The sequence below is a fragment of the Corvus kubaryi genome, unplaced genomic scaffold (assembly GCF_017639235.1).
Source record: "Corvus kubaryi isolate FWS band 111438036 unplaced genomic scaffold, C.kubaryi_AGA036_p1.0 37270, whole genome shotgun sequence".
Taxonomy (NCBI): Eukaryota; Metazoa; Chordata; class Aves; order Passeriformes; family Corvidae; genus Corvus; species Corvus kubaryi.
The window spans coordinates 230,299-254,837 of NW_024581083.1; the positions used below are offsets into that span (position 1 = coordinate 230,299).

At 49.2% G+C, this 24,539-nt stretch overlaps 2 protein-coding genes across 2 annotated transcripts in view; one reads left to right on the forward strand and one right to left on the reverse strand.

Annotated features, from left to right (window-relative positions):
* LOC121663306 (amyloid-beta A4 precursor protein-binding family B member 3-like) overlaps positions 1 to 1,630 on the forward strand; it is a 5,870-nt gene extending 4,240 nt beyond the window's left edge. Inside the window, exons 13-17 of the mRNA XM_042025415.1 lie at positions 3 to 16; positions 261 to 386; positions 595 to 809; positions 996 to 1,104; positions 1,212 to 1,630. Of these exons, the coding sequence (XP_041881349.1) occupies positions 3 to 16; positions 261 to 386; positions 595 to 809; positions 996 to 1,104; positions 1,212 to 1,444 (697 nt within the window). The 3' untranslated portion in view covers positions 1,445 to 1,630. The remainder of the gene's footprint in view (positions 1 to 2; positions 17 to 260; positions 387 to 594; positions 810 to 995; positions 1,105 to 1,211) is intronic.
* A 668-nt stretch (positions 1,631 to 2,298) lies between these two features.
* Positions 2,299 to 24,539, reverse strand: part of LOC121663264 (ankyrin repeat and KH domain-containing protein 1-like) — an 86,313-nt gene continuing 64,072 nt past the window's right edge. Inside the window, exons 24-36 of the mRNA XM_042025338.1 lie at positions 23,753 to 23,927; positions 22,947 to 23,400; positions 22,436 to 22,513; positions 20,158 to 20,304; positions 18,617 to 18,727; positions 16,925 to 17,074; positions 15,005 to 16,620; positions 9,962 to 10,156; positions 8,620 to 8,874; positions 7,503 to 7,678; positions 6,414 to 6,578; positions 2,693 to 2,866; positions 2,299 to 2,522 (exon numbers count right to left, since the gene is read on the reverse strand). Of these exons, the coding sequence (XP_041881272.1) occupies positions 2,379 to 2,522; positions 2,693 to 2,866; positions 6,414 to 6,578; positions 7,503 to 7,678; positions 8,620 to 8,874; positions 9,962 to 10,156; positions 15,005 to 16,620; positions 16,925 to 17,074; positions 18,617 to 18,727; positions 20,158 to 20,304; positions 22,436 to 22,513; positions 22,947 to 23,400; positions 23,753 to 23,927 (3,840 nt within the window). The 3' untranslated portion in view covers positions 2,299 to 2,378. The remainder of the gene's footprint in view (positions 2,523 to 2,692; positions 2,867 to 6,413; positions 6,579 to 7,502; positions 7,679 to 8,619; positions 8,875 to 9,961; positions 10,157 to 15,004; positions 16,621 to 16,924; positions 17,075 to 18,616; positions 18,728 to 20,157; positions 20,305 to 22,435; positions 22,514 to 22,946; positions 23,401 to 23,752; positions 23,928 to 24,539) is intronic.

A 24,539-nucleotide genomic window follows, 5' to 3' on the forward strand; every position in this document is an offset into this window, starting at 1 on the left:
TCCTACGTGAAGCCGGGTGAGGGGGCGCGGGGCGCGCGCGCGGCGCTTCCGGTGCGTGGTGGGGGGTCCCGGTAGCGGGACAGTGCGGCTCTGCCCGGGAGGGACCCGCGGGGCCGCGCCCGGGGATCGGCTCCGCCGGGGGCCCGTGTGTCGGGGAACGCCAGGGCAATACCGGGTGTGAGGAGCGCCGGGAGGGACGTGCCGGGGGTCCCGCCCGGGGCGGGGGCCCCTCGGTCTCACCGCGCCCTTCACCGCTGCAGGGAACCAGGAGCGCGGCTGGAACGACCCCCCCCAGTTCTCGTACGGGCTACAGGCGCAAGCCGGGGGCTCCCGCCGGACCCCGCTCACCCGCCGGGCTGCCCCCCCGCCTGCGGGGGCACTCCCAGGTCAGCACCGCCGAGCCCCCGCCAGCCCCTCCACCCTGCCCGGCCCCAGGGGCCGCTCCCCGCCTGGATCCGCGGGGACCTGCGGCCCGGCCCCCCCAGCCGCGGTGCTGGGGTCAGCGGAGCCGGGGCTCTGGGCCCCCCTTCTGCGGGGCCCGGTGCCAGCTGATTCCGAGCTGACGGGCTCGGCACCACCGCCTCTGCCCCGCAGGTGCCCCCCCGGACCCGCCCAGTGCCCCCTCCGACCCCGCAGCGCCGCCCCCCCGGGCTCTGGGGCCGCCCCCGCAGGGTGCTGTCGGCGCTGCCCCGCGGACCGAGGGCCGGCCGAGCGCGGCGTGCCCGGAGCAGGAGGAGTGCAGCGTGTCCGCCGACACCGTCCTCGCCCCGCTGCGGGCAGCTCTGGACGCCTGCCGGGCCACGGTGCAGGTGAGGTCGCGGCCCCTCCCGCCACCTCTGACCCCGCCGTGCAGGAGGGGCGGCAGCCGGGGCAGCCAGGCGGGGGCTGCTTGTTCCCAGGAGACCTGAGGGGGGAAGAGAGCCGCCCCTGCCCCGGGGGCTCCCCTGAGCTGGTGGGGGCACATCCCCTCGCTCCCAGCTCACCTCTGCTTCCAGAAACAAGTGTGCAATGACATCGGGCGGCGGCTGACAGTGCTGGAGGACGCATGGGCTCAGGGGAAGCTGTCGGCACCAGTGAGGAAGAGGATGAGCCTCCTGGTGCAAGGTATGGGGTGAAGGGGGGCTGCATCTGCACCAGCAGCAGGCCCTGGGGCAGAGGCACCTGCGCGACAGTGAATTCTGTGCCCTTGATGGGGTTCCCTGTCCTGGCAGAGCTTCAGCAGCAGCACTGGGATGCAGCTGATGAGATCCACCGCTCGCTTATGGTGGACCACGTGAACGAGGTGAGCCAGTGGATGGTGGGCGTCAAGCGCCTCATCGCTGAGACGCGGGACCTGCCCACCGGAGAGACAACAGACGGCAGCGCTGACACCGAGCCCACATCCGAGCCCACATCCGAGCCCGCAACTGAGACTGCGACCGAGCCGGGGCAGGAGGAGCCCTGACACCAGGGACGGGGCTGTGGACTGTGACCGGGGCAGCCCCTGCCCAGGGCCACTGCTGCTGGAGGGAGTCTGGGCACCCCCTCTGCCTCCCAATCCTCATCCAGGAAAAGGGGATTTTAATCATTGCGACATTTTAGTGGCGATTCATTATGTTTAATAAACAGCACCAACCTGCCCTCTCCCACAGTCTGCCTGAGGTTCTGGCACTGACTGGTCCTGCGTCTCCCCGGGGTCAGCAGGAGATGGAATTGCTGGGTGAGGCCATGGCTGCTTCATCAGGCTTGGCCAAGGGGCTTGGGCCTTGGCAGAGTGCTCTTACCCAACAGGATGTCAAGGGAAGGATCAGCAGCAGCTGGCTGGAGCAGGCAGTACTGTCTGTCCTTGCTGCACTGGCTGGCAAAGCTTGGCCCCTCATCTGGCAGTGGGGGGCCTACAGCAGCCCCAGAGCCCAGCCCTGCTGCAGGAGGGGTCCAGGCTGGCTGGGGAGGCCAATGTGCCAACAGCCCCTGGCATGACCAGGGTTTGTGCTGCAGCCACAGCCCCGGCTCCCATCTGGGTTCCTGCTGTTCTGGCACAGCTCAGACCTGAGTCTGGAACCCAAGAGACCTGGGTGACCTCAGGGACAGGGAGGTCCAGGGACAGACACATGCCCAGTCAGGTGTTAACTGTGCTGTTCCCCCCATGTTCACGGGGCAGCCTCACCAGCTGCCTCCACCACAGCTGAGAACAGACCCCCAGGCCTTCACCACCCCCCACCTGACTGTCACCCTCTGCACCCTCCTGGTGCTGCTCACCGTCCCTCCCCGGGGGCAAGGACCCCGCTGAGCCCTGACAAAGACACACACCAGGTTAGCTCAGGGGTTTCACGGTGTTTATTGATCAAGCATGAGCTCCTAGGCAATTGCACCAGCCACTTGTGCTAGAGCCTGAGGTGTCACACGTCCATCCCCAGCAACAGAGAGGGCTGCAGCCAGCTGGTCACGGTGCCAGCACCTCCACGAGGCCCAGGAACAGGCCCAGCCATGGCCTGGAGACGGGGAGATGGAAACTCAGATGTCCATCTCAAACTGGTCTTGATCTGCAAGGGCATGGATGGATACAGGACCAGGGTTAGGGTGGGGCTGGCTTGGCAGATATGGGCAGGCAAAGGGGGCAGGAGCTGGAACTGGGGCTAGGTTGGGATCTTGCCTTGTCCCATGCCCCTGGAAGGTGGTCCACGGGCAGGGGCTGCGGCCCTGGGCTGCTCACCTGGCATGGCCTCTTCGCTCTCATTCCGCTCCTTGAGCTCCTCCAGCTTGACGAGGCTGGACTGGGCCAGGGATGTGACACCGGGGGTCTGGGGCAGGCAGCAGGGAGGGGTCCTGGCCGCGGGTGAATTCTTGCACTCCAGCAGGAACTTGCGGTCGCAGATGATGCGGGTACCTGCCAAAAGCGGGGGGCTGTCAGGCACTGCTGGCCCTGGCCACCCCCGCCCCTGAGCACCTCAGCCCAGAGCAGGGGGTGGGACCCAGTGCTCGGCCATGGCTCATGGATACGTCTGGAGCCACCATGGGGCTTCCCACAAGGCAGCGCCTGTGACGCCCATCCTGCCCAGCAGCTACTCCCCACATTGCTCCTCCCCTTCAGGCTCCTGGAGCTCTGCAGGATGCAGCACATGGTGTCCAGCCTCCAAAGGGCTACCCATGGTGGCCAACACAGGCCACTCCTGTGTTGCCTGGAGGGCAGGGCCAGTCCTGGGGCACACAGCGAGGCCCCAGCCTGCTGGCCAGGCAGCAACAGCTTAGTGCGGTGCCCTGTTCCAGGGTGGAGCAGCAAGGGGTGGGTATCCCACTGTGGGCACCCTAGGGACCCTGTTCCCATCGTCTCAGCCAGCCACCTGCTGCTCCCTGCAAGAGGACAACAGCTGGGTTCGATGGCACGCCTCCTCCTCCAGCCTGCTGGGTGTGCAGTGTCCACCTGGGGCAAACACTGCCTCCTCCCCATGCTCCAACTGCCTGCCAGCAACGCCTGAGGTCGCAAGAGCCTGTGTGCCACGTCTGCAGCCCTGCCATCCCCTGCCCCTCCCTCCCTGCAGCCGAGCGCCAGTTCCCTGCAGTGGGTGCAGCCCAGGGTTCCAGGAGCCCAGAGCTGCTCCCCAAGGTGCCGGTGAGCCCGGAGCTCCAGCTCGGCACCACAAACATCTTACACAGCCCGCGCCTGCCACAGCCCCACAGCACCGGGCTGGGCTCTCTCACCCCAGAGACGCTTAATTGAAGGCACACGATGGAGCCAGTGCCCGCAGGGTGGGCACATGTGGCTCTGCCCAAACATGCCCAGCTCAGGAATGAGGCACATGCTTCCCCAAGGACAGACAGCAAAGAAAAGGACCTGCTCAATGGCTGACCCAGGGCGTCAGAAGGGGGAAAGAGGACAGGTCTGGGGCAGCCCTGCCACCCAGGGCTGGTGAACTCGGCTGGGCACGAACTCTGGCGTTGCCCCCGTGCTTTCCCTGGATCCAGCCAGCCCGCCCTGAGGGACCAGCACTGCACTCACCAGCCCCCTGGCACTGCCACCAGCCCACTCCCCAGAAGCACAAGTCCCTGCCTCTGCCCTCCAGTACCCGTGGGGCAGTGATGGTCTGAACTTCAAGCAGGATCTTCCTACAAAACTTTGGGGTTCCCTTTTCCACTTCAGTGGAGGCTGCTCGGGCCACTCGGAGCTGGTGCCCAGAGCAAGTGCCTGTGTCCCCAGGGAAGGAGCTGCACAGGGGAGAACCCAGCAAGGGACCCATGCATAGGCTGCCTACACGTGGCCAAGGCTGTTCCAGGGACAGCCCCAGCCCCATCCCCATCCTGGGTCTTGTCCCCTGGTATCACAGAGTAGAGACTGTGCCACCCGCCCTGGAGCTGCAGCCGGGATGGGGAGACACTGGCTCTCCAGGATGGGGCAGGAGGAGGTGGCACTGCTTGCTGCAGCCAAGGAACCCATAGAAGCAGGCACCCTACCCCTCCTCTGCACCTCGCCCCGAGAGCACACACCTACGGCACCACAACACTGCTTGTTTTCAATACAGTTGCTGCTGACACGTGTCCCTGGCCCATGCAGGGCGTTGGACTGGGTGATCTTTAAGGCCACTTCCAACACAAACCCTTCTGTGACTGATTCTTTGTATCTCCTTTGGTGTTGGCACTACCAGTGGGGCAGCAGCAGTTAAATTTTTTTTGCATTTCATCCTCAAATACCAAGAAAAATAACTGAATATACCATCCAGTAGTGCTTCCAAGGTTGATTTGCCTGTGGTACTTGGATGCTGCTTGTGCAGTTTGAGTTTTCAGTACTTCTTTATCTTTTTTCTGGGGAAACTCTGCTGCTGCATGTAAGGATTTGTCTGGATAAGGTGGAAGAAGGTGGAAGGTGAAGTCTCCACCTAGTCTGAGACTGATCCATTAGATTAGACACTATGTGCACTGGAGTTTACTGCTTAAGGAATGGATCCAACATTCCATGTAGTTACTGCATCACTTTGAAGCAAAAGCAGAAATAGGCACAGTCCAAGTGCAGAAAGTAGAGAACTGGGTCAGGAATTAATGTTCATCTTAAGCAGCGTGCAAAAATCCTCTTCTTCCTCACAGAAAGGACTTGAGGAGCTCTTAGCAGATTTACAGCATTACAAGAAGCTTAGAACTGAATCTATTACATTTTCCTCTAGTGGGAAGCACTTTTCTAAGATCCTCTTCTGGGCAGATGAAGGAACCCTGCATTCACCTATCAAAACCTGATCTCTCAGGCGACCACCTGCTGCAAGTGCCAGAAGCAGCAGAACTAATCCAGAAGGAAAAAACCAGAACACAGAAGCAGGTTCACACAAATAAAAGGCTCACAAGTGGCAAGGGCAAGGACTCTGCAGACATCTGTGGCTCCAAACCCTCCCAAACCTGACTGTACCCACGTGCTCAGTACATCACCCTGGGGAGATGCGTCACCGGGCACAGCAGCAGCTACTGAGGACAATAACATACAGCCCTTTCCAAAATTCTCACACACAACCTATAAATGCTGTTTGCCTTTTATTGAGTATTCAGGTAAATATTTCACATTAATACAGGCTACATAAAGTAGAGCCACTATACGACATGAAATTTACTCAGCTTTTCCTTTTAAGTCTGTAAACAATTATACAGGTATTTACCACCCTAAAAGGTCGGAATCATGTCATCAGCTAGTTCTCTGCTGCATACAAGGAGCATTCAGTAGTGTTTAGCCAAAAGCACTAGTTTTGTCTGATTTTTAAGTTTGAAGTGGCTAAACTAACTGGAGAACAGAATCAGTTTGTATAGGTAAGTCAATTTGTTCTTATACAACGGGCAATTGAGATTCCATTGTTACAGCCCACAGAAAATCGCTTAGTTAGGCACATGAAAAAAATCCCCAGGGTTCTTCAAGGTCATAAAGATTCCCAAACCAGGCTAAAAAAGGACAGACCCCCTTAAATCAGTTGACGTACTTGAGATGCATGTTTCCAATGTGAGGTGCCCAGGTGCCAGGCCAAATCTACAGCAAGAAATAAAAAGACAAATCTATTATAAAAACAAATAAAGGTTCCTTTAACAGTGTTTTACCACTGAGGGCGAGCATAAGGCTTCCCTCCAAATACAACCAGACTGTCCAAAGGCAGGAGTTCTCCAGCTCTGGCCAAGGTCTGACTGACAACCTGCAAGGATGGATACAAACCCTCTCACTTGTAACAGTCCATTACCTGGCTGAGCAGTCTTGAAATGCTGCTCGTTTTACCTGGAAGGTTTGGTACTGATAACGCCGTGGATATTTTATGAACACACACACACACAGAGTAGGGAAAAGTCATGCAAACAATCTCAATCCTAGTTTCAAAGAACTGAAAAATCCAAACGTGTCACCCAGCCAAAACTGAGTATCACAGCACCGGATAAAGCCCCAGGAAAGCACAGGAGGGAAAAGGCAGCCACACTACCTGCTGAGCATCAGTACATTCTGTTGAGTTCTGGACAACTTTGATCATGGGATTCCAGGCAGGATCTGGAGTATGGAGCCCGTTAAAGAGGGGCCCTCCTGGGCCATCTGCCAGTTGGGGGTGTGAGGGTATCAGAGTGCCGCCGTACATGGAGATGGGCAGGCCCTGAGGGGACAAGAGAGCACTGGTGAAGGATGTGGGGAAGGGTGGCTGTAGGAGCAGACAGGGCCAGGTCACCTCCATAGGTAACGTTCCACTAATGGCAGGAATCTCAGCACTGTGAGGGAACAGCAGGGCAGAGTATGGAACAGTGACTTCAGAGTTGGAGATTCCAGCCAGCTTAGCCATGTTTCTGAACTTACACCTAGCAGAGGCTGCAGCACCCACAGAGTTTTCATGTAAGCCCACAAAGCCAGGCCAGCAGCTGAACACTGTGACCTCAGTGCTCCCTCCTCTCTGCAGCTCAGGACAGCCACAGTGCACACAGGGCTGCACTGAGCCAAACACACTCTGGGTTGAAGATTTTTCTCTAATTCTTAATGGCCATCTAAAATAATTCTGCCGGTTCAGAAAGAGCAAATTACAGAGCAGTTTTTTGCAAGTAGGAGAATTCTTTTCCTGTGTGTGAATGGCTGCTGCTTTGCCATCAGATGCCAAGAGCACGTGCTATGGCTCCTTCTGAATATGCTGGGAGTCCTCTCCTCCTGCCACTTCCCTAAGGAAGGTATGTGGTATTGGGGCCATGATTTGTGCTGAAAGCATTAAACAAACTTGTGATCAGCCTCAAGAGCTGAGCAAGCTTTGTGAAACATTTCCAGGCGACTGAGCTTCAGAGAGACAAAACACTGGAGAGTGATGAAGGCCTTCAGCTGCTGACCAGAGAATATCTGCAACCTACAAACTCTGGCTTTGTTTAGATCTGCCTCCAGGCTTGGGCATCTTTTCTGGTCAGTTCTGGGAGGAAAAAAGGTTCAGGACTGGGGTGACGAGCAGTGGCAGCAGAGGCACACACAGTGTGAACAGGCAGAACAGGAGATGCAACAAAGTCAGGCCTGGATCATTTCATAAATCCAACTCTCTGTAACTTACTTTAGAAAAGTCCACAAAACTATTTGGCATAGGTTGGTGGAAAATATTCGAGGGAGCCACTATTCCAGAATCATCTCTCTCCATTGGCTGATGCTGAGAAAACGTGCCCGGGTCCGACAGCTGCTGATGCATTGGGTGACTTCCCATGACAGGCTGAGACCAACCCGACAAGCCTTCTGCAAAGAGATTAAAAATGGCTGATTAAATTCATTGCAGACACTCGAGTAGAACTCAGCAGCTGCACACACCTAAGTCCACCCAAAGGCACCCTGAGAACACACAGCCACAGAGGGATCTCAGGTATCCAGACAAGGGTGGAGAAGATGGGGACTACCACAAACTGCGAGTTCCACATGTCCACTGCAAAATGCCTAAAATCCAACAGAGCTCCCAACACTACCTGTAAGCACATACAAACTTTTCTTGAAAAGACATGGCAATGCTGAGACACAAGTTAACCAAAGCGGGGAGGGCTTCACTGAAGCATGTAACAAATGCAGGACTCAAATGTTTGTATTGAAAGTTACCAATGGAAACACTCTACACCTCAAACGTTGCACCTCCTCCTTTCCACAAAATCCAACTACCAGGAAACTGAATGTAAAACTTCAGCTGTTTCAAAGTAATTCTTTGGGAACCAAGGCTGCCTGGAACAGAAGTTATCCCACACTGTTCAAGAGTCACAAGGAAATCAGTGCAAAACCCAGCATCCACAGCTCTGTGTCCCTGAGTGCATCAGCTGCACCTCAGCTGACACTGTAAAACGTAAGTGGAAAACAAGAGAGAAACCTGGACAGAGAGAGCCAACAGTCAGGCCTGGAAACAGGCCCCTTAACAGATAGAAATTGTTTACTCTAAGCTCTGGATCATTCAGAGGACTCCATATAAGGTCTCTGCACCATTTCAGGCTCACATGTGCCCCGTGACCTGATCCAGGCCGGGCGAGCATCAGGAGGGGAAACCACAGCGTTTCCACTGACCTGTGCTCTCCCACACTGACGCCAGCTCTCCCCTCAGGAGGTACTACAGGGAGTACAGACTGTGGAGCCTTACTCCTCCTCCTCTCCAGCCCTCCTTTCAAACGCAGTCCTTGCCAGGGGCTGTACAAGGCACTCACCAGACACGCTGTTCACCCCGAAGGACCAGATGCCGCTGTGGCCCACGGGAGCTGTGAAGTTGGTTCCCAAGGGCGTAGGGGTGACGGAGCCTCCCTGCCGGATTCTGGCGAGCCTCTCTGTCCCGATGGGAGGGGGCACCTTTCGATCTTGATTGGTGTTACCCGTTTTTGGCTGGCCCAAATTAGCAGGTGCAGAAGCAGCTGAGAGGGGCGAAGATGATCCTGAGGAAACTGATGGAATAGGAGATTCACCTGCTGAAAAGAGTATTTCTCTTGCTTAATTACACACAAAATAGCAAGCATAATTGCCATCCCATTTATTTCCCCAATATTATCTCAAAGCAAATGATAAAATGTTTTAAAGGCTTTTTTGGAAAGCATTCTTCAAGTCTTTCACAGAAATTCTGTCTAGGAATTATTTTAACTCTAAAATCAACATTATAACACAAATGCTTTCAGCCATCAGAATCATGACATTCTCATGACATAGCAGTGTATCTAAATTAATTACAAGAAAGAATAAGAAACATGGAAGAGTTTCAGGAAGAGGTGAAAACATCAGCCAAAATACCATAAATATTGAAACAGCCTTGTTTTGGTATCTACCACTTCCAGCAGAAGAGAAATCAGACAGCTTCCCAAAGCCACAGATGTGACCCAAGAGCATAAAGTCCTGCCAACTTCAGAAGTGTCACTGACTCTCCTTGGGAAATCCAACTTCCTTTGAGCACTCATTTAAACATTTTGATTCTTAAACTCAGAGTGGCAATGAAGTTGCATGCAGTGACATGAAAAACCTCTTTAGCTAAGATTCTGAATCAAAGACCCATATTTTCTGTAAAGCTACTTCCATGTTCTTTCCATTAGGAGGAAAACCCACTGTAACCTTGGATGATGCTTAATGATTTTGGAACATTTTAAGTATAATTCCAGATCCCAATTAAAAAAAAAAAAAAAGAAAAAATAAAAAAAAAAGAAAAAAGGCAAGTATAACTTCAAACCATGGCAAACATGACATTTTCACCTAATATTGCACTCGTACTACTTAGAGGGGAATCTTTAGCTTGGTGTAATCACCTCCACTCCCCCACAGCTCCATGCCCTCTCCTCTCGAGAGCCTACAATGACTCATTTTTTTGCCCAAATGTGCCTTTAGTAATGCTACCAGAACTAGTGGCATGGGAAAAAAACCCACAAAATAGCACAGCTTGGGATTTGCACGCCATCCTCACAGCTGCTAAAAGCAATTGGAAAGCATTTTGTGCATTACTGGGTAAGTTCCCCTCAAGTTAGAAATCTACTAAAGACAATAGCTATGAATTTATAGTTAACTAAGACAGACCCATGAAGTTCCTACATGAATTTGTTGCGCTTGTCCAAGGATGTGGTGAAAAATGCTGTCTGTTAAAGCTGGGAGTCCCAACAGGCGCTGGCCCTTGAAGGTAAACCCGTGCTCCTTGTATGTTTGCTGAAAAGCCTGTCAAAGGACCTGAAGAAGAAGTTGTAGAGCTGTTGGATGGATCTAGAGAGGGTAAGCCTGAAATAAACATAAATTTGATTAAATATCTCTCTTTGGGAACCTGCTTCAAAGCACCAGAGAAAGCTAGTGCTCCAAATATAATTAAAGCATCTCATCACCTTTGGGGGCATCTGCACATGGTAAGGTCATTTTACAGGTGCACGATTCTCCCTTAGAAACCGCAGAGGCATTTCTGGAGGCTCTCTGGTTTGGCCTCAAGTTTTAACAAAAACAGCCATCCCTTTGGTCACTGAAAGAAAATGATCTTAGCAGGGAGGGCAGAGCAGGAAAGCTGGGAGTGGCCACGATCTTTGCTTATAAAAAGCCAAACAAATCCAACAGGGATACAGGGCTCTGTGAAAGTCCCAGGGGAATCCAGCACCAGGGAAGCAGTTCTCTGCAGGATGGGCTTTGCCATCCCATAGGTACCTTCATGGAGAGATCAGTCAGAGCACGCTGTGGCCACAGAGACAGGGCTGACGTGGCACAGCACCACAGGGGAGGGGGTTGCTTCCTCCAGGGACGTGTGAGAGGAAGAGAGAGAGATGAAGAAAGAGTTCAAAGTCCCACAAAAATTACTAGCAAGGGTGAATTACAGGTTTTTTTAAATAAGCCAAAGCTTTTAAGTACTTTTCCAAAACGTTGTAAAAGCTCTTATCACAAGTTATTACCTGAAAGCAGAAATGGGCATGGCCGTAAGTTCACCTGAGTTTAGGGTTTAGTTTCAAGGGCCTATTAAACAAGATTAGTTTCAAAACCATTTAAACATTTCAAAATGACCACAACCAGGACCAGCCTATATTGCTGCAGAGTGAGGTTGAAGGTTGTATCTACATACACCCCACCACCAACAGCAGTGCTGCCAGGCAGTGCCTTAGGTCAGAAACTAGAGGGGCACCTTTCAGTACCTGGATAGTTCCTGAAAGCCAGGTCATCTCCCCCAGTATTATCAACCAAGTCAACCTGATTTACTCCTTCCAGAAGTGCCAGATCCAACCTGCTCACATGGACAGAAGTGATTTGCTGGATTTGAAGGAGGTACTTTTCTCACTAGCCCGAAGGTTAAAAAGAGAAGTCCCCCTTATAGCCAAGGAGAAACACATCTTCCCCCCCCACTGCTGGAACATGGGGTGCTCAGCCGAGGGAGCCCCAGCATGGGAGGACAGTCTCCCTGGGTTTGCCACAGCACAGACTCCATGGCTCTGAGGAGGATGCCAGTGCCTGTGACTGCAGTGTGGTTGACCTGAGTTTGGCTGGTGTTGCAGCTGGGCTCCAGCACAGAGCTCTGGCACAAGCCGATGGTGGCACCTGCAGCCCAGGGCTCTCCCTGAGCATCTGCTGTGGAGCCACTGACTGGACACTGTGGCCAATCCACAAACGTGGCAGCCAAAAGGCCCCTATGGGGACCAATTCCACCATGCACCAAAACACAAACTGCCAGCTGGCTGGCAAACCACACAAGATCTCCGGTCTGCCCCAGACAGAAGGGTAACAGCTGCTGCCACCCAGGGGCACAGCTGGGTTCCTAAACAGAGAAAGAGGCAGGGATTGTGACAAAAGCAGCTCTCCTGCAGGAGAGCGATGCCCAGCTGTCTTTTGATGGCTCAGGAGGATGATGGGCACACAGCTTTTGGATACACAGCTTGTAAAGTGCAATGACTGGACAGTCAAGACCACTTCAGCACTGCTGGATATGCTCCGTGGGCTGAAGGGAGCATGACAGCCAGAGATGCACAAATCCAGAGGAGTCAGGTCACAAAGAACACTTTTTAACATTGTCTTTCATAAAAGTGGATGAAAAGCTTAGCTCGATATTAAAAATGGCTACTCTGAACAACAACTTACCAAATCCCAAGTGCAATAACGAGCTTCCTATTTGTGTACTTACCAACAAAATCAGGTTTTCTAATACTAAAATCTTCTGCAATACCATACTCTGCAGTTACTTGGGCTATGAACTCAAACTCCTCATCGTGCTCTGAAGGCATAACTGAGCTTTTGAGAGGAGTGTATTGATCTCACACAAACTCTGCTCAAAATTCAGTCTATCACAGATGCCAGGCAGATGTTGGTTACTGCAACATTACCCGCACCTTTAGAGAAAGGGCCACAGCACTTGGTCACTCTGTTCCCCACTCATGTGCTGCTTTCTAAGCTGGCATATTTCAAGTTTGTGACCCCTTTTAAGAAGCAAGGTCTCAAACTCCTTAAAATGCAGAGCACAGAATAACAAGTAGATTTTTTTTTTTTTGGTCTTCTCCACAGCCTCCCCACATGGCTGGGCTAAGCCTGCCCTCAACTGCAAACTGCCAGGACACGAGATCTAAAAATGTGAGACAAATAGGCCATTTCCAGAAGGGATCCACAGCCAGTGAGGAGATCTGCAGAGACATCTGTGCCTCAAAGGAACTGGTGAATCAGAGAAAACTCAAGCTGCAGCTGAGCTTACCCATGAGCAGGAAAAGCAGACTACCCAAACTCCACCCTGAGGTGAGAACTTGTTAAGAAAAAGACGGTTTAGTGCACAACCAAACTACATTAAATCTTCACCCAATCAATTTAGAGGTGATCCCTTAGAAATGTTGATTGGTGGAAAAATTTGCCTTGGGCCCACTGTGCAAGAGAGGCACAAATTGCAAACCTCTGCCCCCTCAGGTGTAGAATCACAGCTGAAATCAGAGGATGGGCGTCCACCTGCTCTGAGGCCGTTACCAACCCCTCTCATCACATGGAACTGCCAGGCCAGGCCCTGGCTGCTCCCTGTCCATTGTGCTGCTGCTGGCCAGAGCACGAGCAGTGACTGACCCTTCTGCCCCCTTCTCAAAATCTCACGAACCCTGTCACCAAGCCCTATGGAAACAGCCATGGAAGTCCCCAGTTCAACCCACCTTGGGGCTGAGCACAGGACAAGGTCCATTCCCCTGGGACAAGCTGGTGAATGAGAGGGGTGGACACACCACACTTAGGCTCTGAGGGAAGGCAGTAGAAGTCCTCAACCTACTGTACTCACTCATTTCCTCTCTATCACACCTTCCAAACACCCTCTTGTCTTCAAGCTCCCCTAACTCCCCTCCTCCTGGGACATTTAGGTTCTGAAACAAAGGTGATCAAAAATAGCATGAAGTAAAATGACATTAAACAAATCAACCAAGGACCTGACTAATCAGTCGCCTCCTGCCAGGCACAATTTTAGCAGTACACTACCTATTCACAGTTTTTCTTCACTTTGCAATATCCTAATCAAATCCTAACTCAGAAGAAGTGTGTTCTGTCCAAATATTTTTGAACTTCACACATATCTCCCCCAAAGTCAACTGTGCAAGCTCTCCTTGGCTATCTACCTAACCTTTCTAAAGGCAGAAACAGATTTACACTGGTTTTTAAATACTTACAGTCACTTAAGGATATATAAAGTATGAAAGGATATATAAAGTAGAAATACAAGAATTTTTCCCCCATTACAAGCAGATGATCTTAACATAAGGGAACAGCAAAATTGGTGCTGTGGGAAGTCCCAGTCAGCCGTGTTTGCACATGCAGGATGCCACCATCAGGGAAATCAGCAGATCCCATTTGCTGTAAGTTTCCTTCCCCAAGAATTATTTCAGCAACAGCCAACCCCAGTTTAGAGCTCTGCAGAGGAAAAGCTGAGCCATTGTCAAGTGGTTCTGGAGCCTGCTGGGGGTCTGTCAGCTCTTTATTAACAGTCTCTGATGCACAAGGTCCAGTTATTTTATCTTACACATCTGGTTCTGCTTGCTATGCTGAGACTGGACGTGGCACAGAGTTCCAGGTGTGCCCTCACTTTGCAGAGCTATACAGCCCCAATGAAACAATTAAGAAAACTACAGTCATAGCAAACAGCCCCCACTTTTGTGGTTAAAGCCAGTCAGAGAGAAGTGCTCTGGTTTGTAGAAGTCCTGCGCATTTGTCAGGCAACTGAGAGGAAAGGGAATGCTGAAGATCTTCTTTCCTTACTATCACATCTTCCAAATGCTCCCTTCTCCTTTAATCTGAAAGTTGAACTACTTGACTTGTCCCAGCCCAGCATTCAAGTCCTGAAGCTTTAGCCCAAATACCCAACACACACTGTGAGGATAAGGATGACTCCAGAGCAAGGCTCTCCAGACACCCAGCTCCAGGGCACTCCAGTCATCATGGCAAGGACAAAGGGGTGGCACAGAATAGATCTCTTGAGGGTCCCTTCCAACCAAATGAGTGCTGTTTGCAACATAGTTTGAGCACTGAGAAGACAAAAATCCTGCAGGCAGAGCACAGCAAGGGCAGGGAGCTCAATGTGAGTGTTCCTAACCCATTCCAATAAATCCAGATATGCTAGTACTGCTATACTGAACTTCTGAATAAACCACCCCATGCAGCAGCACATCAGTAAGCTCCACAAAGTAAGCTTATTATAATCCCAGAGCCATATCAAGAATCAAAAGGCACAGAGAGTTCACCCTCACTGAGTCAAGCTGGAATCTCATACAATATGGAACACCTGCATGCAGCCACTGCTGCAGCTGGAACCTCCAGGGGTCCTCAGGTTTGGTGTCACCCCACACTGCGTTCCATTCCAACCCAAACCCTAAAATCGATGCTACGCTACAAACAGGTGGGAACATTCCTGTCTCACACAGAGGACAAGCAATGCAACACCTGCAATCTTCCCAACACCTGACAGCCTAGAAGAGCTGAAGAAAAAAAAATCATCAACATTTTAAAAAGCACTTGAAAAAACAGGCCATCCTCAGTACATGAGCATTCTGCAACTGTCATTTGTTGACTACTTCTCCACCACTATGATGATCAAAGTGCAATGGCTGAAGAAATAATTTTGTCCAGTGCATGCTCGTAATGACTTACCTACAGGACTAGTTGAAACCCGTTGGGAAGGTGGCCTGAAACCAGGAGCCTTGGAGTTGTCGGGATGGACGTTTTCCACATGTCCTAGCACAGAGTTACTCAGAAAGGTAGACTGAACAGTGAAAGATGGGTCAGCTGCTGCTCGGGTAGAGAGTGGACAGTCTCCCCATGCTTGGTTAGCTGGCACCTGGTTGCTATCAAAAAGACTACTAAAGTGATTGAAGAGCGTTGCTGGCCCAAAGGCAGGAGGCAATGATTTGTTTGCTGGGTTAATGTGCATCTGAGAACCGTTCATAACGTTCATGGCTGACGAAAGCTGCACTGCAGCAGGTGGACCTTGAGAAGGTGTTAAAGGAACTTGATTCGTAACAAAAATAGACTGAGGATCTTGATGGAGGTTTGCATTTGGTACCACTGAATAGAAAGAACCTCTGGACTGCATCCTGTGAGTAACTCGAGGTGCTGGTACAGCTACTTGAGGTAAGTTACTGTTGTCCTGATTATCTGCAACAACTGACCTGGGCGATGCTAAACTTAAAGGAGCAGTTTCTGAGCTGGATGAAAAAGGCATCGACATGGAAGGGCTGATCTCAGACATGCTGGTTGGCAGTATTTCATCTTGGGCGTTGTTGAGCGGTGCGGGGCTGCTCGCTGGGCGCGTTTCGGTGCCTCCTGAGCTGCTGCTGGCTGACACACTGCAACTGCTTGCGACTGAAGCTGGTGTGCCCGTGCTTGTGGGTGGCTGCTCGGGGGTCGACACCTTCTCCTTGGGTGCTGAGACAGCCGAGAACGAGTCCGCTTTCAGGGCGGAATGCTGCGCTTGCGGAGCAGTAGATGGCAGAAACGCTGTGGGCACTTGCCCGTTGTTTGGGGGGGCAGAGGAAGCTGAGGGCAGAGTGCTACAGGTGCTCGTCACAGTTGAGATGGCTGTTGCTGCAGCGCTCGTCTTGGGGACGCAGGCAAAGAGCTGCTTCCTGACCGAGGAGGGAGTCCGGTTACTGGTCACGCACAGCGGCTGGGTGGAAGCAGGTACAGATGAGACGGTAACGGGACAACTGGACGTTGTTAATCCAGGAGACTCCGTCTGCAAAACGTTTCCATTCTGACTACCTACACGACTCGAACTATTATGCTTTGGAGAGCTGTTTGTGCTGCCAGGGTTAACTGGTCTCACCGGGAATGGTCCCCAAGTGTTCGGTGAAGGTGAAAAGGTTCCTCCAAATTGGGCCATAGGTAAGCGAGGGTGCCGGATCTGTTGCATAGTTTGGGCAGCCAGCAAGGCAAAATGAGGGTGAGAATAAGCGAGAGGAAGAGACACCGGAAAAGATGAGCGTACGTTCGCTGGGACATTCTTGTTTAGTTTGTTAGGAGGCTGGAAAGTAGATAGTGTTGATGACTGCGATGTGACCAGGGGCGGTGCTCCGAGAGGAAACGAGTTCTTGTTGGAAGCAGTCGCAGTGCTGACTCCAGATGAGAAGTTTGCATGGATTGATTTGGTACTCGAAGCAGGTGTTCTTATATGAGTTTTAGGAATCAAGTCTTCCAGTTCCTTGGCAGGATCTTGAATAAGGGCATTGATGAGTTGCACTGCGTATCGCGTGGACTCTGTACCGCCCCTAGATTAAACACAAACAGATTTATCTTTTGCTAAAGGAAACCTCACTTCGCGCAACGTTCCGTAGCCTCAATCTTACACTGATCTGTAAGTCTACTGTAAGTTCAGTGCAGCAAGTTATTCCTTGACTTCTGTGTATCTTAAGGATTATTTCTGAAGTCGACTGTCAGCATATCTTGGCAGCAGGAATGTATGTTCTATTCTAGAACAAAGAAGCTAAATAGATCCTGCCGTAGAAAGCAAACAAACTCTTCAATAAATGACACTGTGGACTAACTCAAGACTTTCATTTTGAGATACTGTACCTTATAGTGATCATTCTCTCTCCATTCTTATCTTTTTGCTTATCAACATCAATGTGGGCACCAGTGACATCTTGAATTGCTGTGATGTTGCACCCACCTCTTCCCATTATTCTAGATACGACAGAAGCTGGGACTGATAATTTCTTTGACCTATATCACAAAGATCAGAAATCTGTGAAATGCATTCAGACTTCAAAGACAGACAAAACCCCTTTACTGTCTAACAGTGGCTGAAGTAATATTCTTAAGGGCAGTAAGTGGTTTTCTGCTGATCCTTTTTTCACGCTTTGGAGCCCCTTTTAAAGTCCCCCACTCAAATTACTCATCATCCTCAGTACCTGACAAGGATTCTCCACTAGCATTTATTCCACCACTATTGTAACACAACTATATGAGCCTCACACTACTTCAGAACCACTTTTGGATTTTATTTTATCTTGGGTACCTCTCCAAAGTGAGACAAATCCTTAGCTTATCAACCTGAATTTGCATAAGCAGTGCTGCTTCTAACATAAAAACCCATGGCTTAGCTACTTTGACTGTTTATAGCAAGGAGAAGGTGGCTTTCCAGTGTTTTCCCAGTGATCAGCTCTGTAATACCACCTGCATCCACAACCTTTTGTATCCACCTCCTTCAGACCTCAAGATCTGGAAGTGCAGTGTCACCGATAAACAACGGTGGGTGAAAGCAGCTGAAGGTGTGCAGTGCTGAGATTTAGGGAGCTGCTGGAAGCCCCTGTGATGGCAGCCTGAACTTGCAGGAGCAGGCTCACTGTCAGGCCACAACACTGTCACCAAAGTCAGTCGGTTCAGGGTTTTCCTGATTCACATGGTACTGATGGGTCAGAGCAAGCACACAGTATTGGGAAGTGTCTGAACACAAGCTCTCTTTGCAGGCAGGCGTCAGCCAAGGTCTCTGGGCCACCACTGTCCCCAGACTTTAAGGTGTGTTGGACTTCTTGCACCCAAAGCTGCTTTGAGGGTTGCTACTGATGTGCACTGGCTCAATGCTGAACAGTCACAGGGAATTCAAAGGGACTGGAGAAACCACTGCAGTCCCAGGTGCAGGTGCCTCTGAATGTGGTACAGATCCCCACCACCCGCTGGAAAAGCTGCCAGCTTCACCCAGCTATTCCAGTCTTGGAAACTAGTAAGTAACTTGATCCTCAGGGAATTGTTTGTCACTTAACAGGACTTCGAGGAAACCTATTTTATTTTAAACATCTAAACACGTGGAAATGTTTGAAAGCAACAGAACAGCTTATGTTGCTGTTTTTTCTTTCCTCCATTCCAGCCAGGACAGCACACTACAACCCTTCCCATCCCCAGAACCCCCAGTGCATGCGCCCAGCTCTATCCTAAGGCTGTTTCATGCTTTGGGTTTCTTTCCCCACCTCCACTTCCAAGGCTCCCCTCTCAAGACAAACATCACAGTCACTCCCTCCCCAAACCAGAGCTCTATCATCACCTAAGTTTCAAGAACACCTGTATTGCTCACAGGCTCCTGACTGTACCTTGGTCTGCTTCCACCTCAGCCCACTGGGGACCTCTGGCAACCACTCAAAGAGGCATTTCTCTTCCAGGAGAGCCCAACCCAGTGCCCAATGCCCTCCCACCCATCATCCACAGCCGTTTCCCTCCCTCCCTCCCAAGGCTGATGGTTTTGACCTAGAAAAGTGTCTCAAAAAGTACCTTTTTGCTCCGGAACAGCAGCGCCCTCCTCTCTGCAGCTGAAATTGCTCAATTGGTGTTGGCTGCAGAGTGTTGCTGGGGGGAGGGTCTTTCAAAACTCTGCCCACTTGCCTGTCAGGGGCAGAAGGGATGTTTGCATTGGTTACTTTGATAGACATCCCTTCTAGCTGGGGGTCACTCACAGGGAGAGGGAAGAAGAATTCTTGTTGACACCAGGAGAGACTTTAGTAGAGGGAGGGCACTGCACCCGCGCATCTACGGTCACCAACAACGCTCTTTGGCAGGACACACTTCCATCAGTCAGGGCACAGCAAACACCAGTGCAGAAGGCTGTATGGAACATTCCTTATGGCACAGGGCCTGATTCCTCAGGAAAGTGGATAGGGCAGGTTCTGGATGCCATGTCTAGAACACTGCCATGACCAACACAAGAGCAGACAACACCCACGCGAACATTTGGGCTGAGCCAAAGAGACTCGAGAGCCCCTGGAGAGCAGGAGCAGCCCCAGGTCAGAGGGTGGTCAGGGCTGTCTGAGGGGTTCCTGGCTGCACCACTCCCCAGCTGGGGGCCAGGCTGCCACCACACACCCAACAAGGCCACGTCACTGTGGAGAGCCCATTGGTGACCACATCAAAAGGCAGAGATCAAACCAACTCTAAGGGGTCAAATACATAAATTTTCATACTAAACTGCCTTTTAAACCTTTATTAAGAACAGTCTGTGGCTTCCACTAATCCAAATGCACTAAGCCCTCTGTACAATTATGTTCTTTGCACATAGCCTAAAATTCTCCAAAATGAACACATCTGGTCATTGCCACTGCAGAACACAAAAGCAGGAGAGCTTCCTAAGTGCACCCAAAGCATCTGACACCGGTATGTTTGTGCTGTATTCCTTTTTGATAAAGAGAACAAAAAAAGCAAAGCCAGACAATCACTCTAGTTAGAATCAGTAGACAATACAAAGGTTACAGAAGAGATACTGGGGTGTTAATGGCCATACACCAAAACCAAACAAATTTTCAAAGGAAAAGACTGCTTTACAGTAAATCTTTAAATCTAACTGTATATCTCTAAGCACTCACTTTAAGGTGACACAATTTTCCACTGAATCAGTGATCAAGGTCACTGGCCAAAGCACAATGAATTTTGGCCCTGAAGGGATCATTCACCTCTCATCTACTCACATCCATTCTGCCCTTAGTTCATGGGCAATCATCTGCCGTAGGGCTTTTCACTCCCTCTGCTCCCTTCTCCTTTTATCTCGTCCCCACATCCTTTACTCCACTAAAATCGCAGGTTTGCTTTATTTTCCCATGCCAAATACGATGTTTACGTCATGTTCACATTAAGTTAGTGAGGAACTACTACAAATTAGGGCTGCAGTTGGTTTCCCCAGCACTGCCAGAGAAAGTGGGGTAGGATTTTCTTGTAAGTTAATTCTTCAGTTATATAATCTTGCTGGACATTCTGTATTTGAGAATAATTTACAAGCTAAAAAGCTCACAGACAGTTTTAAAACATAGTATTAAAGTCTTTACCTTCTAACCACTTCTTTCCAGCCTTCTTCTCTTTTCTGGCCTCTTTTTGGACTGGTCAGATTCAGCTTTACATTTGGAGAGGTCAGAGGCAGGGAAACAGCCTTATAAGTAGTCGACAAAGAATTCGAGTGACCTTCACCATCAAGTCTGGGAACAGAAATGTGCTGATTACAAATTACAGAATAAAATGTCAGCATACAGTTTACATTCCTGCAGCTTAAAACTAATAGCATGAACTGTTTCCATTCTTATTTTCTACCATGAGCAACTGTTGGGTGACTTTGGGGAGGGTTTTGTTTTCTACCTTTTAGTCCAGTCTATACCCTTCCTTCAGAAAGCAGAGTGTTAAACTGAATGAAGTAATATCAGAAGCACTAAGGACATCAGTATAAAACAGTTTTAATAGGTGGTACACAGCCACTTGGGCATCTCCTGATTATGTGTCTATAATGTGTTCTCCCTTCTTAAATAGCTTTTTAAGAACAGGTACTTCGGTAATAGTGTCTCTTTCTTATTAAATACTTGAAAATGCCTGGGTTTTAGCTCTGTCACAGATTCCTATAAAGTGGTTCTAGCCCTCACCCCCCACTTTATGAACAGGTAACTGAGACACAGGTATTTGAGCATAATGGTATATTTATGTTGCAGCAGCATCATTTGGAAGCAGGTGCCAGATATTGTTACCTGTGCTAATACTGCTCCAGCAATCATATATTGATATATAAAGTCTGGGTGAGAGAGAAAAAGAGGGAGAGCGAGCAGACAATCTCTTGTTGGCCTAACTGGTCTGTATGGAGGTGGAAACAGCAGCACTGGGAGCTCACAAGTTCCTCTGCAGCACTGAAACAGGCAGCAGTCTTCACCAGTCACTGACAACCTGGCCTTGTGTGATTCCACCAGCAAATTACAGCATAGCTCAAAAATGTAGAGGCCCTCCTGCTTCAGCTCTCTTGGTAAGCAGCACTCCTCTATTATATTCAAGTTTTTATTCATCCACTTTATTCCCCATTCTTTACAGCATTTATGTTTGCTGTGTCTTCTCACAGGCAGACTGTTTATACTACATTTCATACAAACTTCAGAGATGTCACCACATCTCAGTAACCCAAGCATGGGGATTACATGAAAAGCAAAGATTAAACAGTAAGGTTTTTAAGATGGCAGCATTTTCTCTCTTTAGCTTAGTAAGTTCTAGCTCTCTGATAATACACCTAGCCAAGGCATCTGCAAGTTCTCTGGAGAACTTGTCCTCAGGTAACTGTAAGAATGAGGCAAAGAAAACAAGAAAATGCATATGAAAGAAAAGAAAAAAGTCCACCGGGGAATATAAATTCCAGAGTAGAATTAAAACTTTTGCCTGCTTTATCTGAAAACAGCTAGGTATTTTTCAGAAGAGCATCATTATGCAGTCTGAGTTGCAGTTTCAATTACAGCATCATTGTCATCAGCATGTCTGTGACTAAAGAGGAATTCAGAAAGAGCAAACTTAGCAATAATTTTCAGACAAAGTCTGCCTAGTGCACAGGCCAGAGAAGCCACCTGCAGAAGTTCATAAATATACCAGCCCCATTTTGATGTTTACATACTGTCTTGCTTCCTCAGTGTACTTTATCTAACAGAAGAACCATCTCTAACAAGGCGTCAGAAGGATGAATTTAGCTTGTCCTGCTGCAGGGAACTGCACAGGACCCCAAGGCTCTTGCAGCAAACCTTGGATGAAAGGTCCAAGGCAGAAACAATTTATGTTTGTAGAACAGAACAGAGACCAATTCCAATTTCTAATGCTCCTAAGTGGGAGCCCAAAACACACACCCTCTAATCACAAGGGCTGATGAATCCATTCATTCTGCATCTAACTTGAATGTGGGGAAAAATAGGAAAAAGAAAAAATCCTAACTCTCCTTCCACTCCCAGACAAGCATCTCAATCAGTCTGACAACAGCCCTGCCTCATTGCCCTTCTTAATGCCACAATGTCTTGTGTTCTTATTGAAGCTGGCCTCTCAGTCAGCCCAGTGTCCTGCAGATCAACCTCCATGCCCTCTCCTGCCAGAGCAGAAAATGGAAAGAGAAAACAAAACTATGGGGGATCAGAATTGTACTACTTAGATGTAAAAACAAGCAAAGACTACAGACCCACATGGGATCTAAGCTTTCTGATTCAGACCAGTTCAGAAAGTGGTGTTGTAAAAGTTATCAGCACATTCCCAGGCAATTGAATGACCTTTTGAACCATTCATGTGGCCCCTGTACATTCTCTGAGTTCTTCTGACTCTCACCTCTGGCTTGACAAGGTTATATCAAACTGGCCATCAACCTGGCAGGTGAAATGCTCGGAGTCATCAACTTCTTCTCTCCTTAAAAGAAAGAGATTGCAAGTCAAATGAGTTAATGATGAAACCATGAAATAATCAAAAGGTAACAAGACCACTTCTGTACGTGGATGATAAGTAAAGCTGGCACTTCCTTATTAAATTCTCAGCATATTCCCTTTAAGATCTATTCTAACAAAGCCGACAATGCAACATGGATGCTTAAAAAGTGCAAAGAGAAAAGGCCATTTTGCTCAAGTAGTATTAAAAACTAGCCAACAATGCCAAAAAATCTTCTTCTTACAAGATTTTAAAGAGGTTATGTTCAACAAACTTAACACAGCTAGGCAAATAAAGCAGCCTCAGTCTCTCTAGGCTCTGGGAGTGTACAGTTGGTGTAGAGCTTAAGCTACAGAAAATTTACACTGGCATAGGTGGAACCTTGTAAAACAACAGGGAAGCAACAGGGCAGTCTCACCTCGTTGGTGTTTTGGAAGCCGAGGTGCTGTTTTTTTCTTCCTGAGAGGGGATGAGCAGTGAGGCATAGCGCCGCTCCGAGGAGTTCGTATCCATTGTGAAGTTCAGCTCTTGGCTTTTCCCTCCACTGCTGCTTTCACTATTGCAATCTGTGCTATCCAAGTTATCTGAATCACTGTTCCCACTCGCACCACCACCTCTTGGCTCTCCATTTATTTTATTTTTATCTGCTTTTTGCTGTGCTAGAGATATATGCTGATCTGGCAAAATTATCTGCATATTCTGAGGAGTCTCTTTTGTTTTATTTTTCTTATTTTTTCTATTTGTGCTGGGGGTAGTCACCACATTAGCTCTCTTTTTCCCGAAGGCATTTGTGAATGTAGTTGAAGTTGCAGAAATTCCAATTGTAGTTGTAGTAGTTGCACTTGGAGGCTCTATAGGAACTTCTTGCTCCACTGAAAGAAAAGCAGTTTACATACAATCAGAACCCACAAAACAGAGAAATCAGTGCCCTCACTGAACACACTACAGCTGAAGTTATGCTCCTTGCTGAGCTGTCAGACTACTTGCACCACACTCAGCTGTAAATCCTCCAAGAGTGAAAGACTTTTGTGAACGAAGGAGGGGGTGAAAAAATGAGCAAAGGAGTTTTGCCAGGAGCTCTGACTATGGAGGGAAAAACCAGGGCAGCAGCCATGCAACACTGTCACATAGGAGAGACCAGCTTTCAAACAGATTCCTTTACCTTGATGGTTAGAAGGCGGCACCCCCACAACTGTATTGTTCATAGAAACAGTTGCTCTTTACCTTCATCATCGTTTTCTTCTTCATCGTCATCTTCTTGCAGTTCCAGAGTTTCCTTAGGCTTGTTTTCTTCATCTTCTTCTTGTTTTCTTTTTTGTTCCTCTTTCTTCTTCTTTCTCTTTTCCTTTCTTTTCTCCCTTTTGGCTGCAAGAGCTTGTTTTCTGCTCTCCTCTCTTGACTGTGTAGGAGAAAAGAATCCATATTTAAACATTTTCACACAGACTAAATTATACTTATTATTCAGATCTTCTCTTGAAGTCTGGGGGGAAGGAGAAAGGAGAGCACAATGAACTAGAATGACTTCGGCGCATACTGAATCATCACACAGAAACTGGGCAGACCTTATGCAACAACAGGACTAGCTGGTCCCAAAACTTCTAAGGAAGATAACAAAGTAACAGCCAAAATAGAAGTATTAAAAAAATACAGTTTTACTGAAAAAACAGAAAAATCTCTCATCCTCTCAGTCCTTTCTCAAACAAACATTTAATAAGCTCAGTGATATTTCTGGTGTGATGTATACATCTTTGATTCAAAAGTCAGTACTCAAAAGAGTATTTAATATAATATGGCTTTAATTTTAACCATTTAAAAAAATATTTATGGAATCAGTCATCTGCTGCATTGTTTGTGCACAGCAGCTGATGTGTGTTTAACAAGTCCACAACCTGGAAAATTTAATAAACTAATGTGGAACATGTCAAAAACTGTAAGAACCTCATTTACGAGAGCCCACTCAAGAGTGTGGTACTCCAGAACAATTTACAGTATTCTCAGCAAAGGGAGAAGG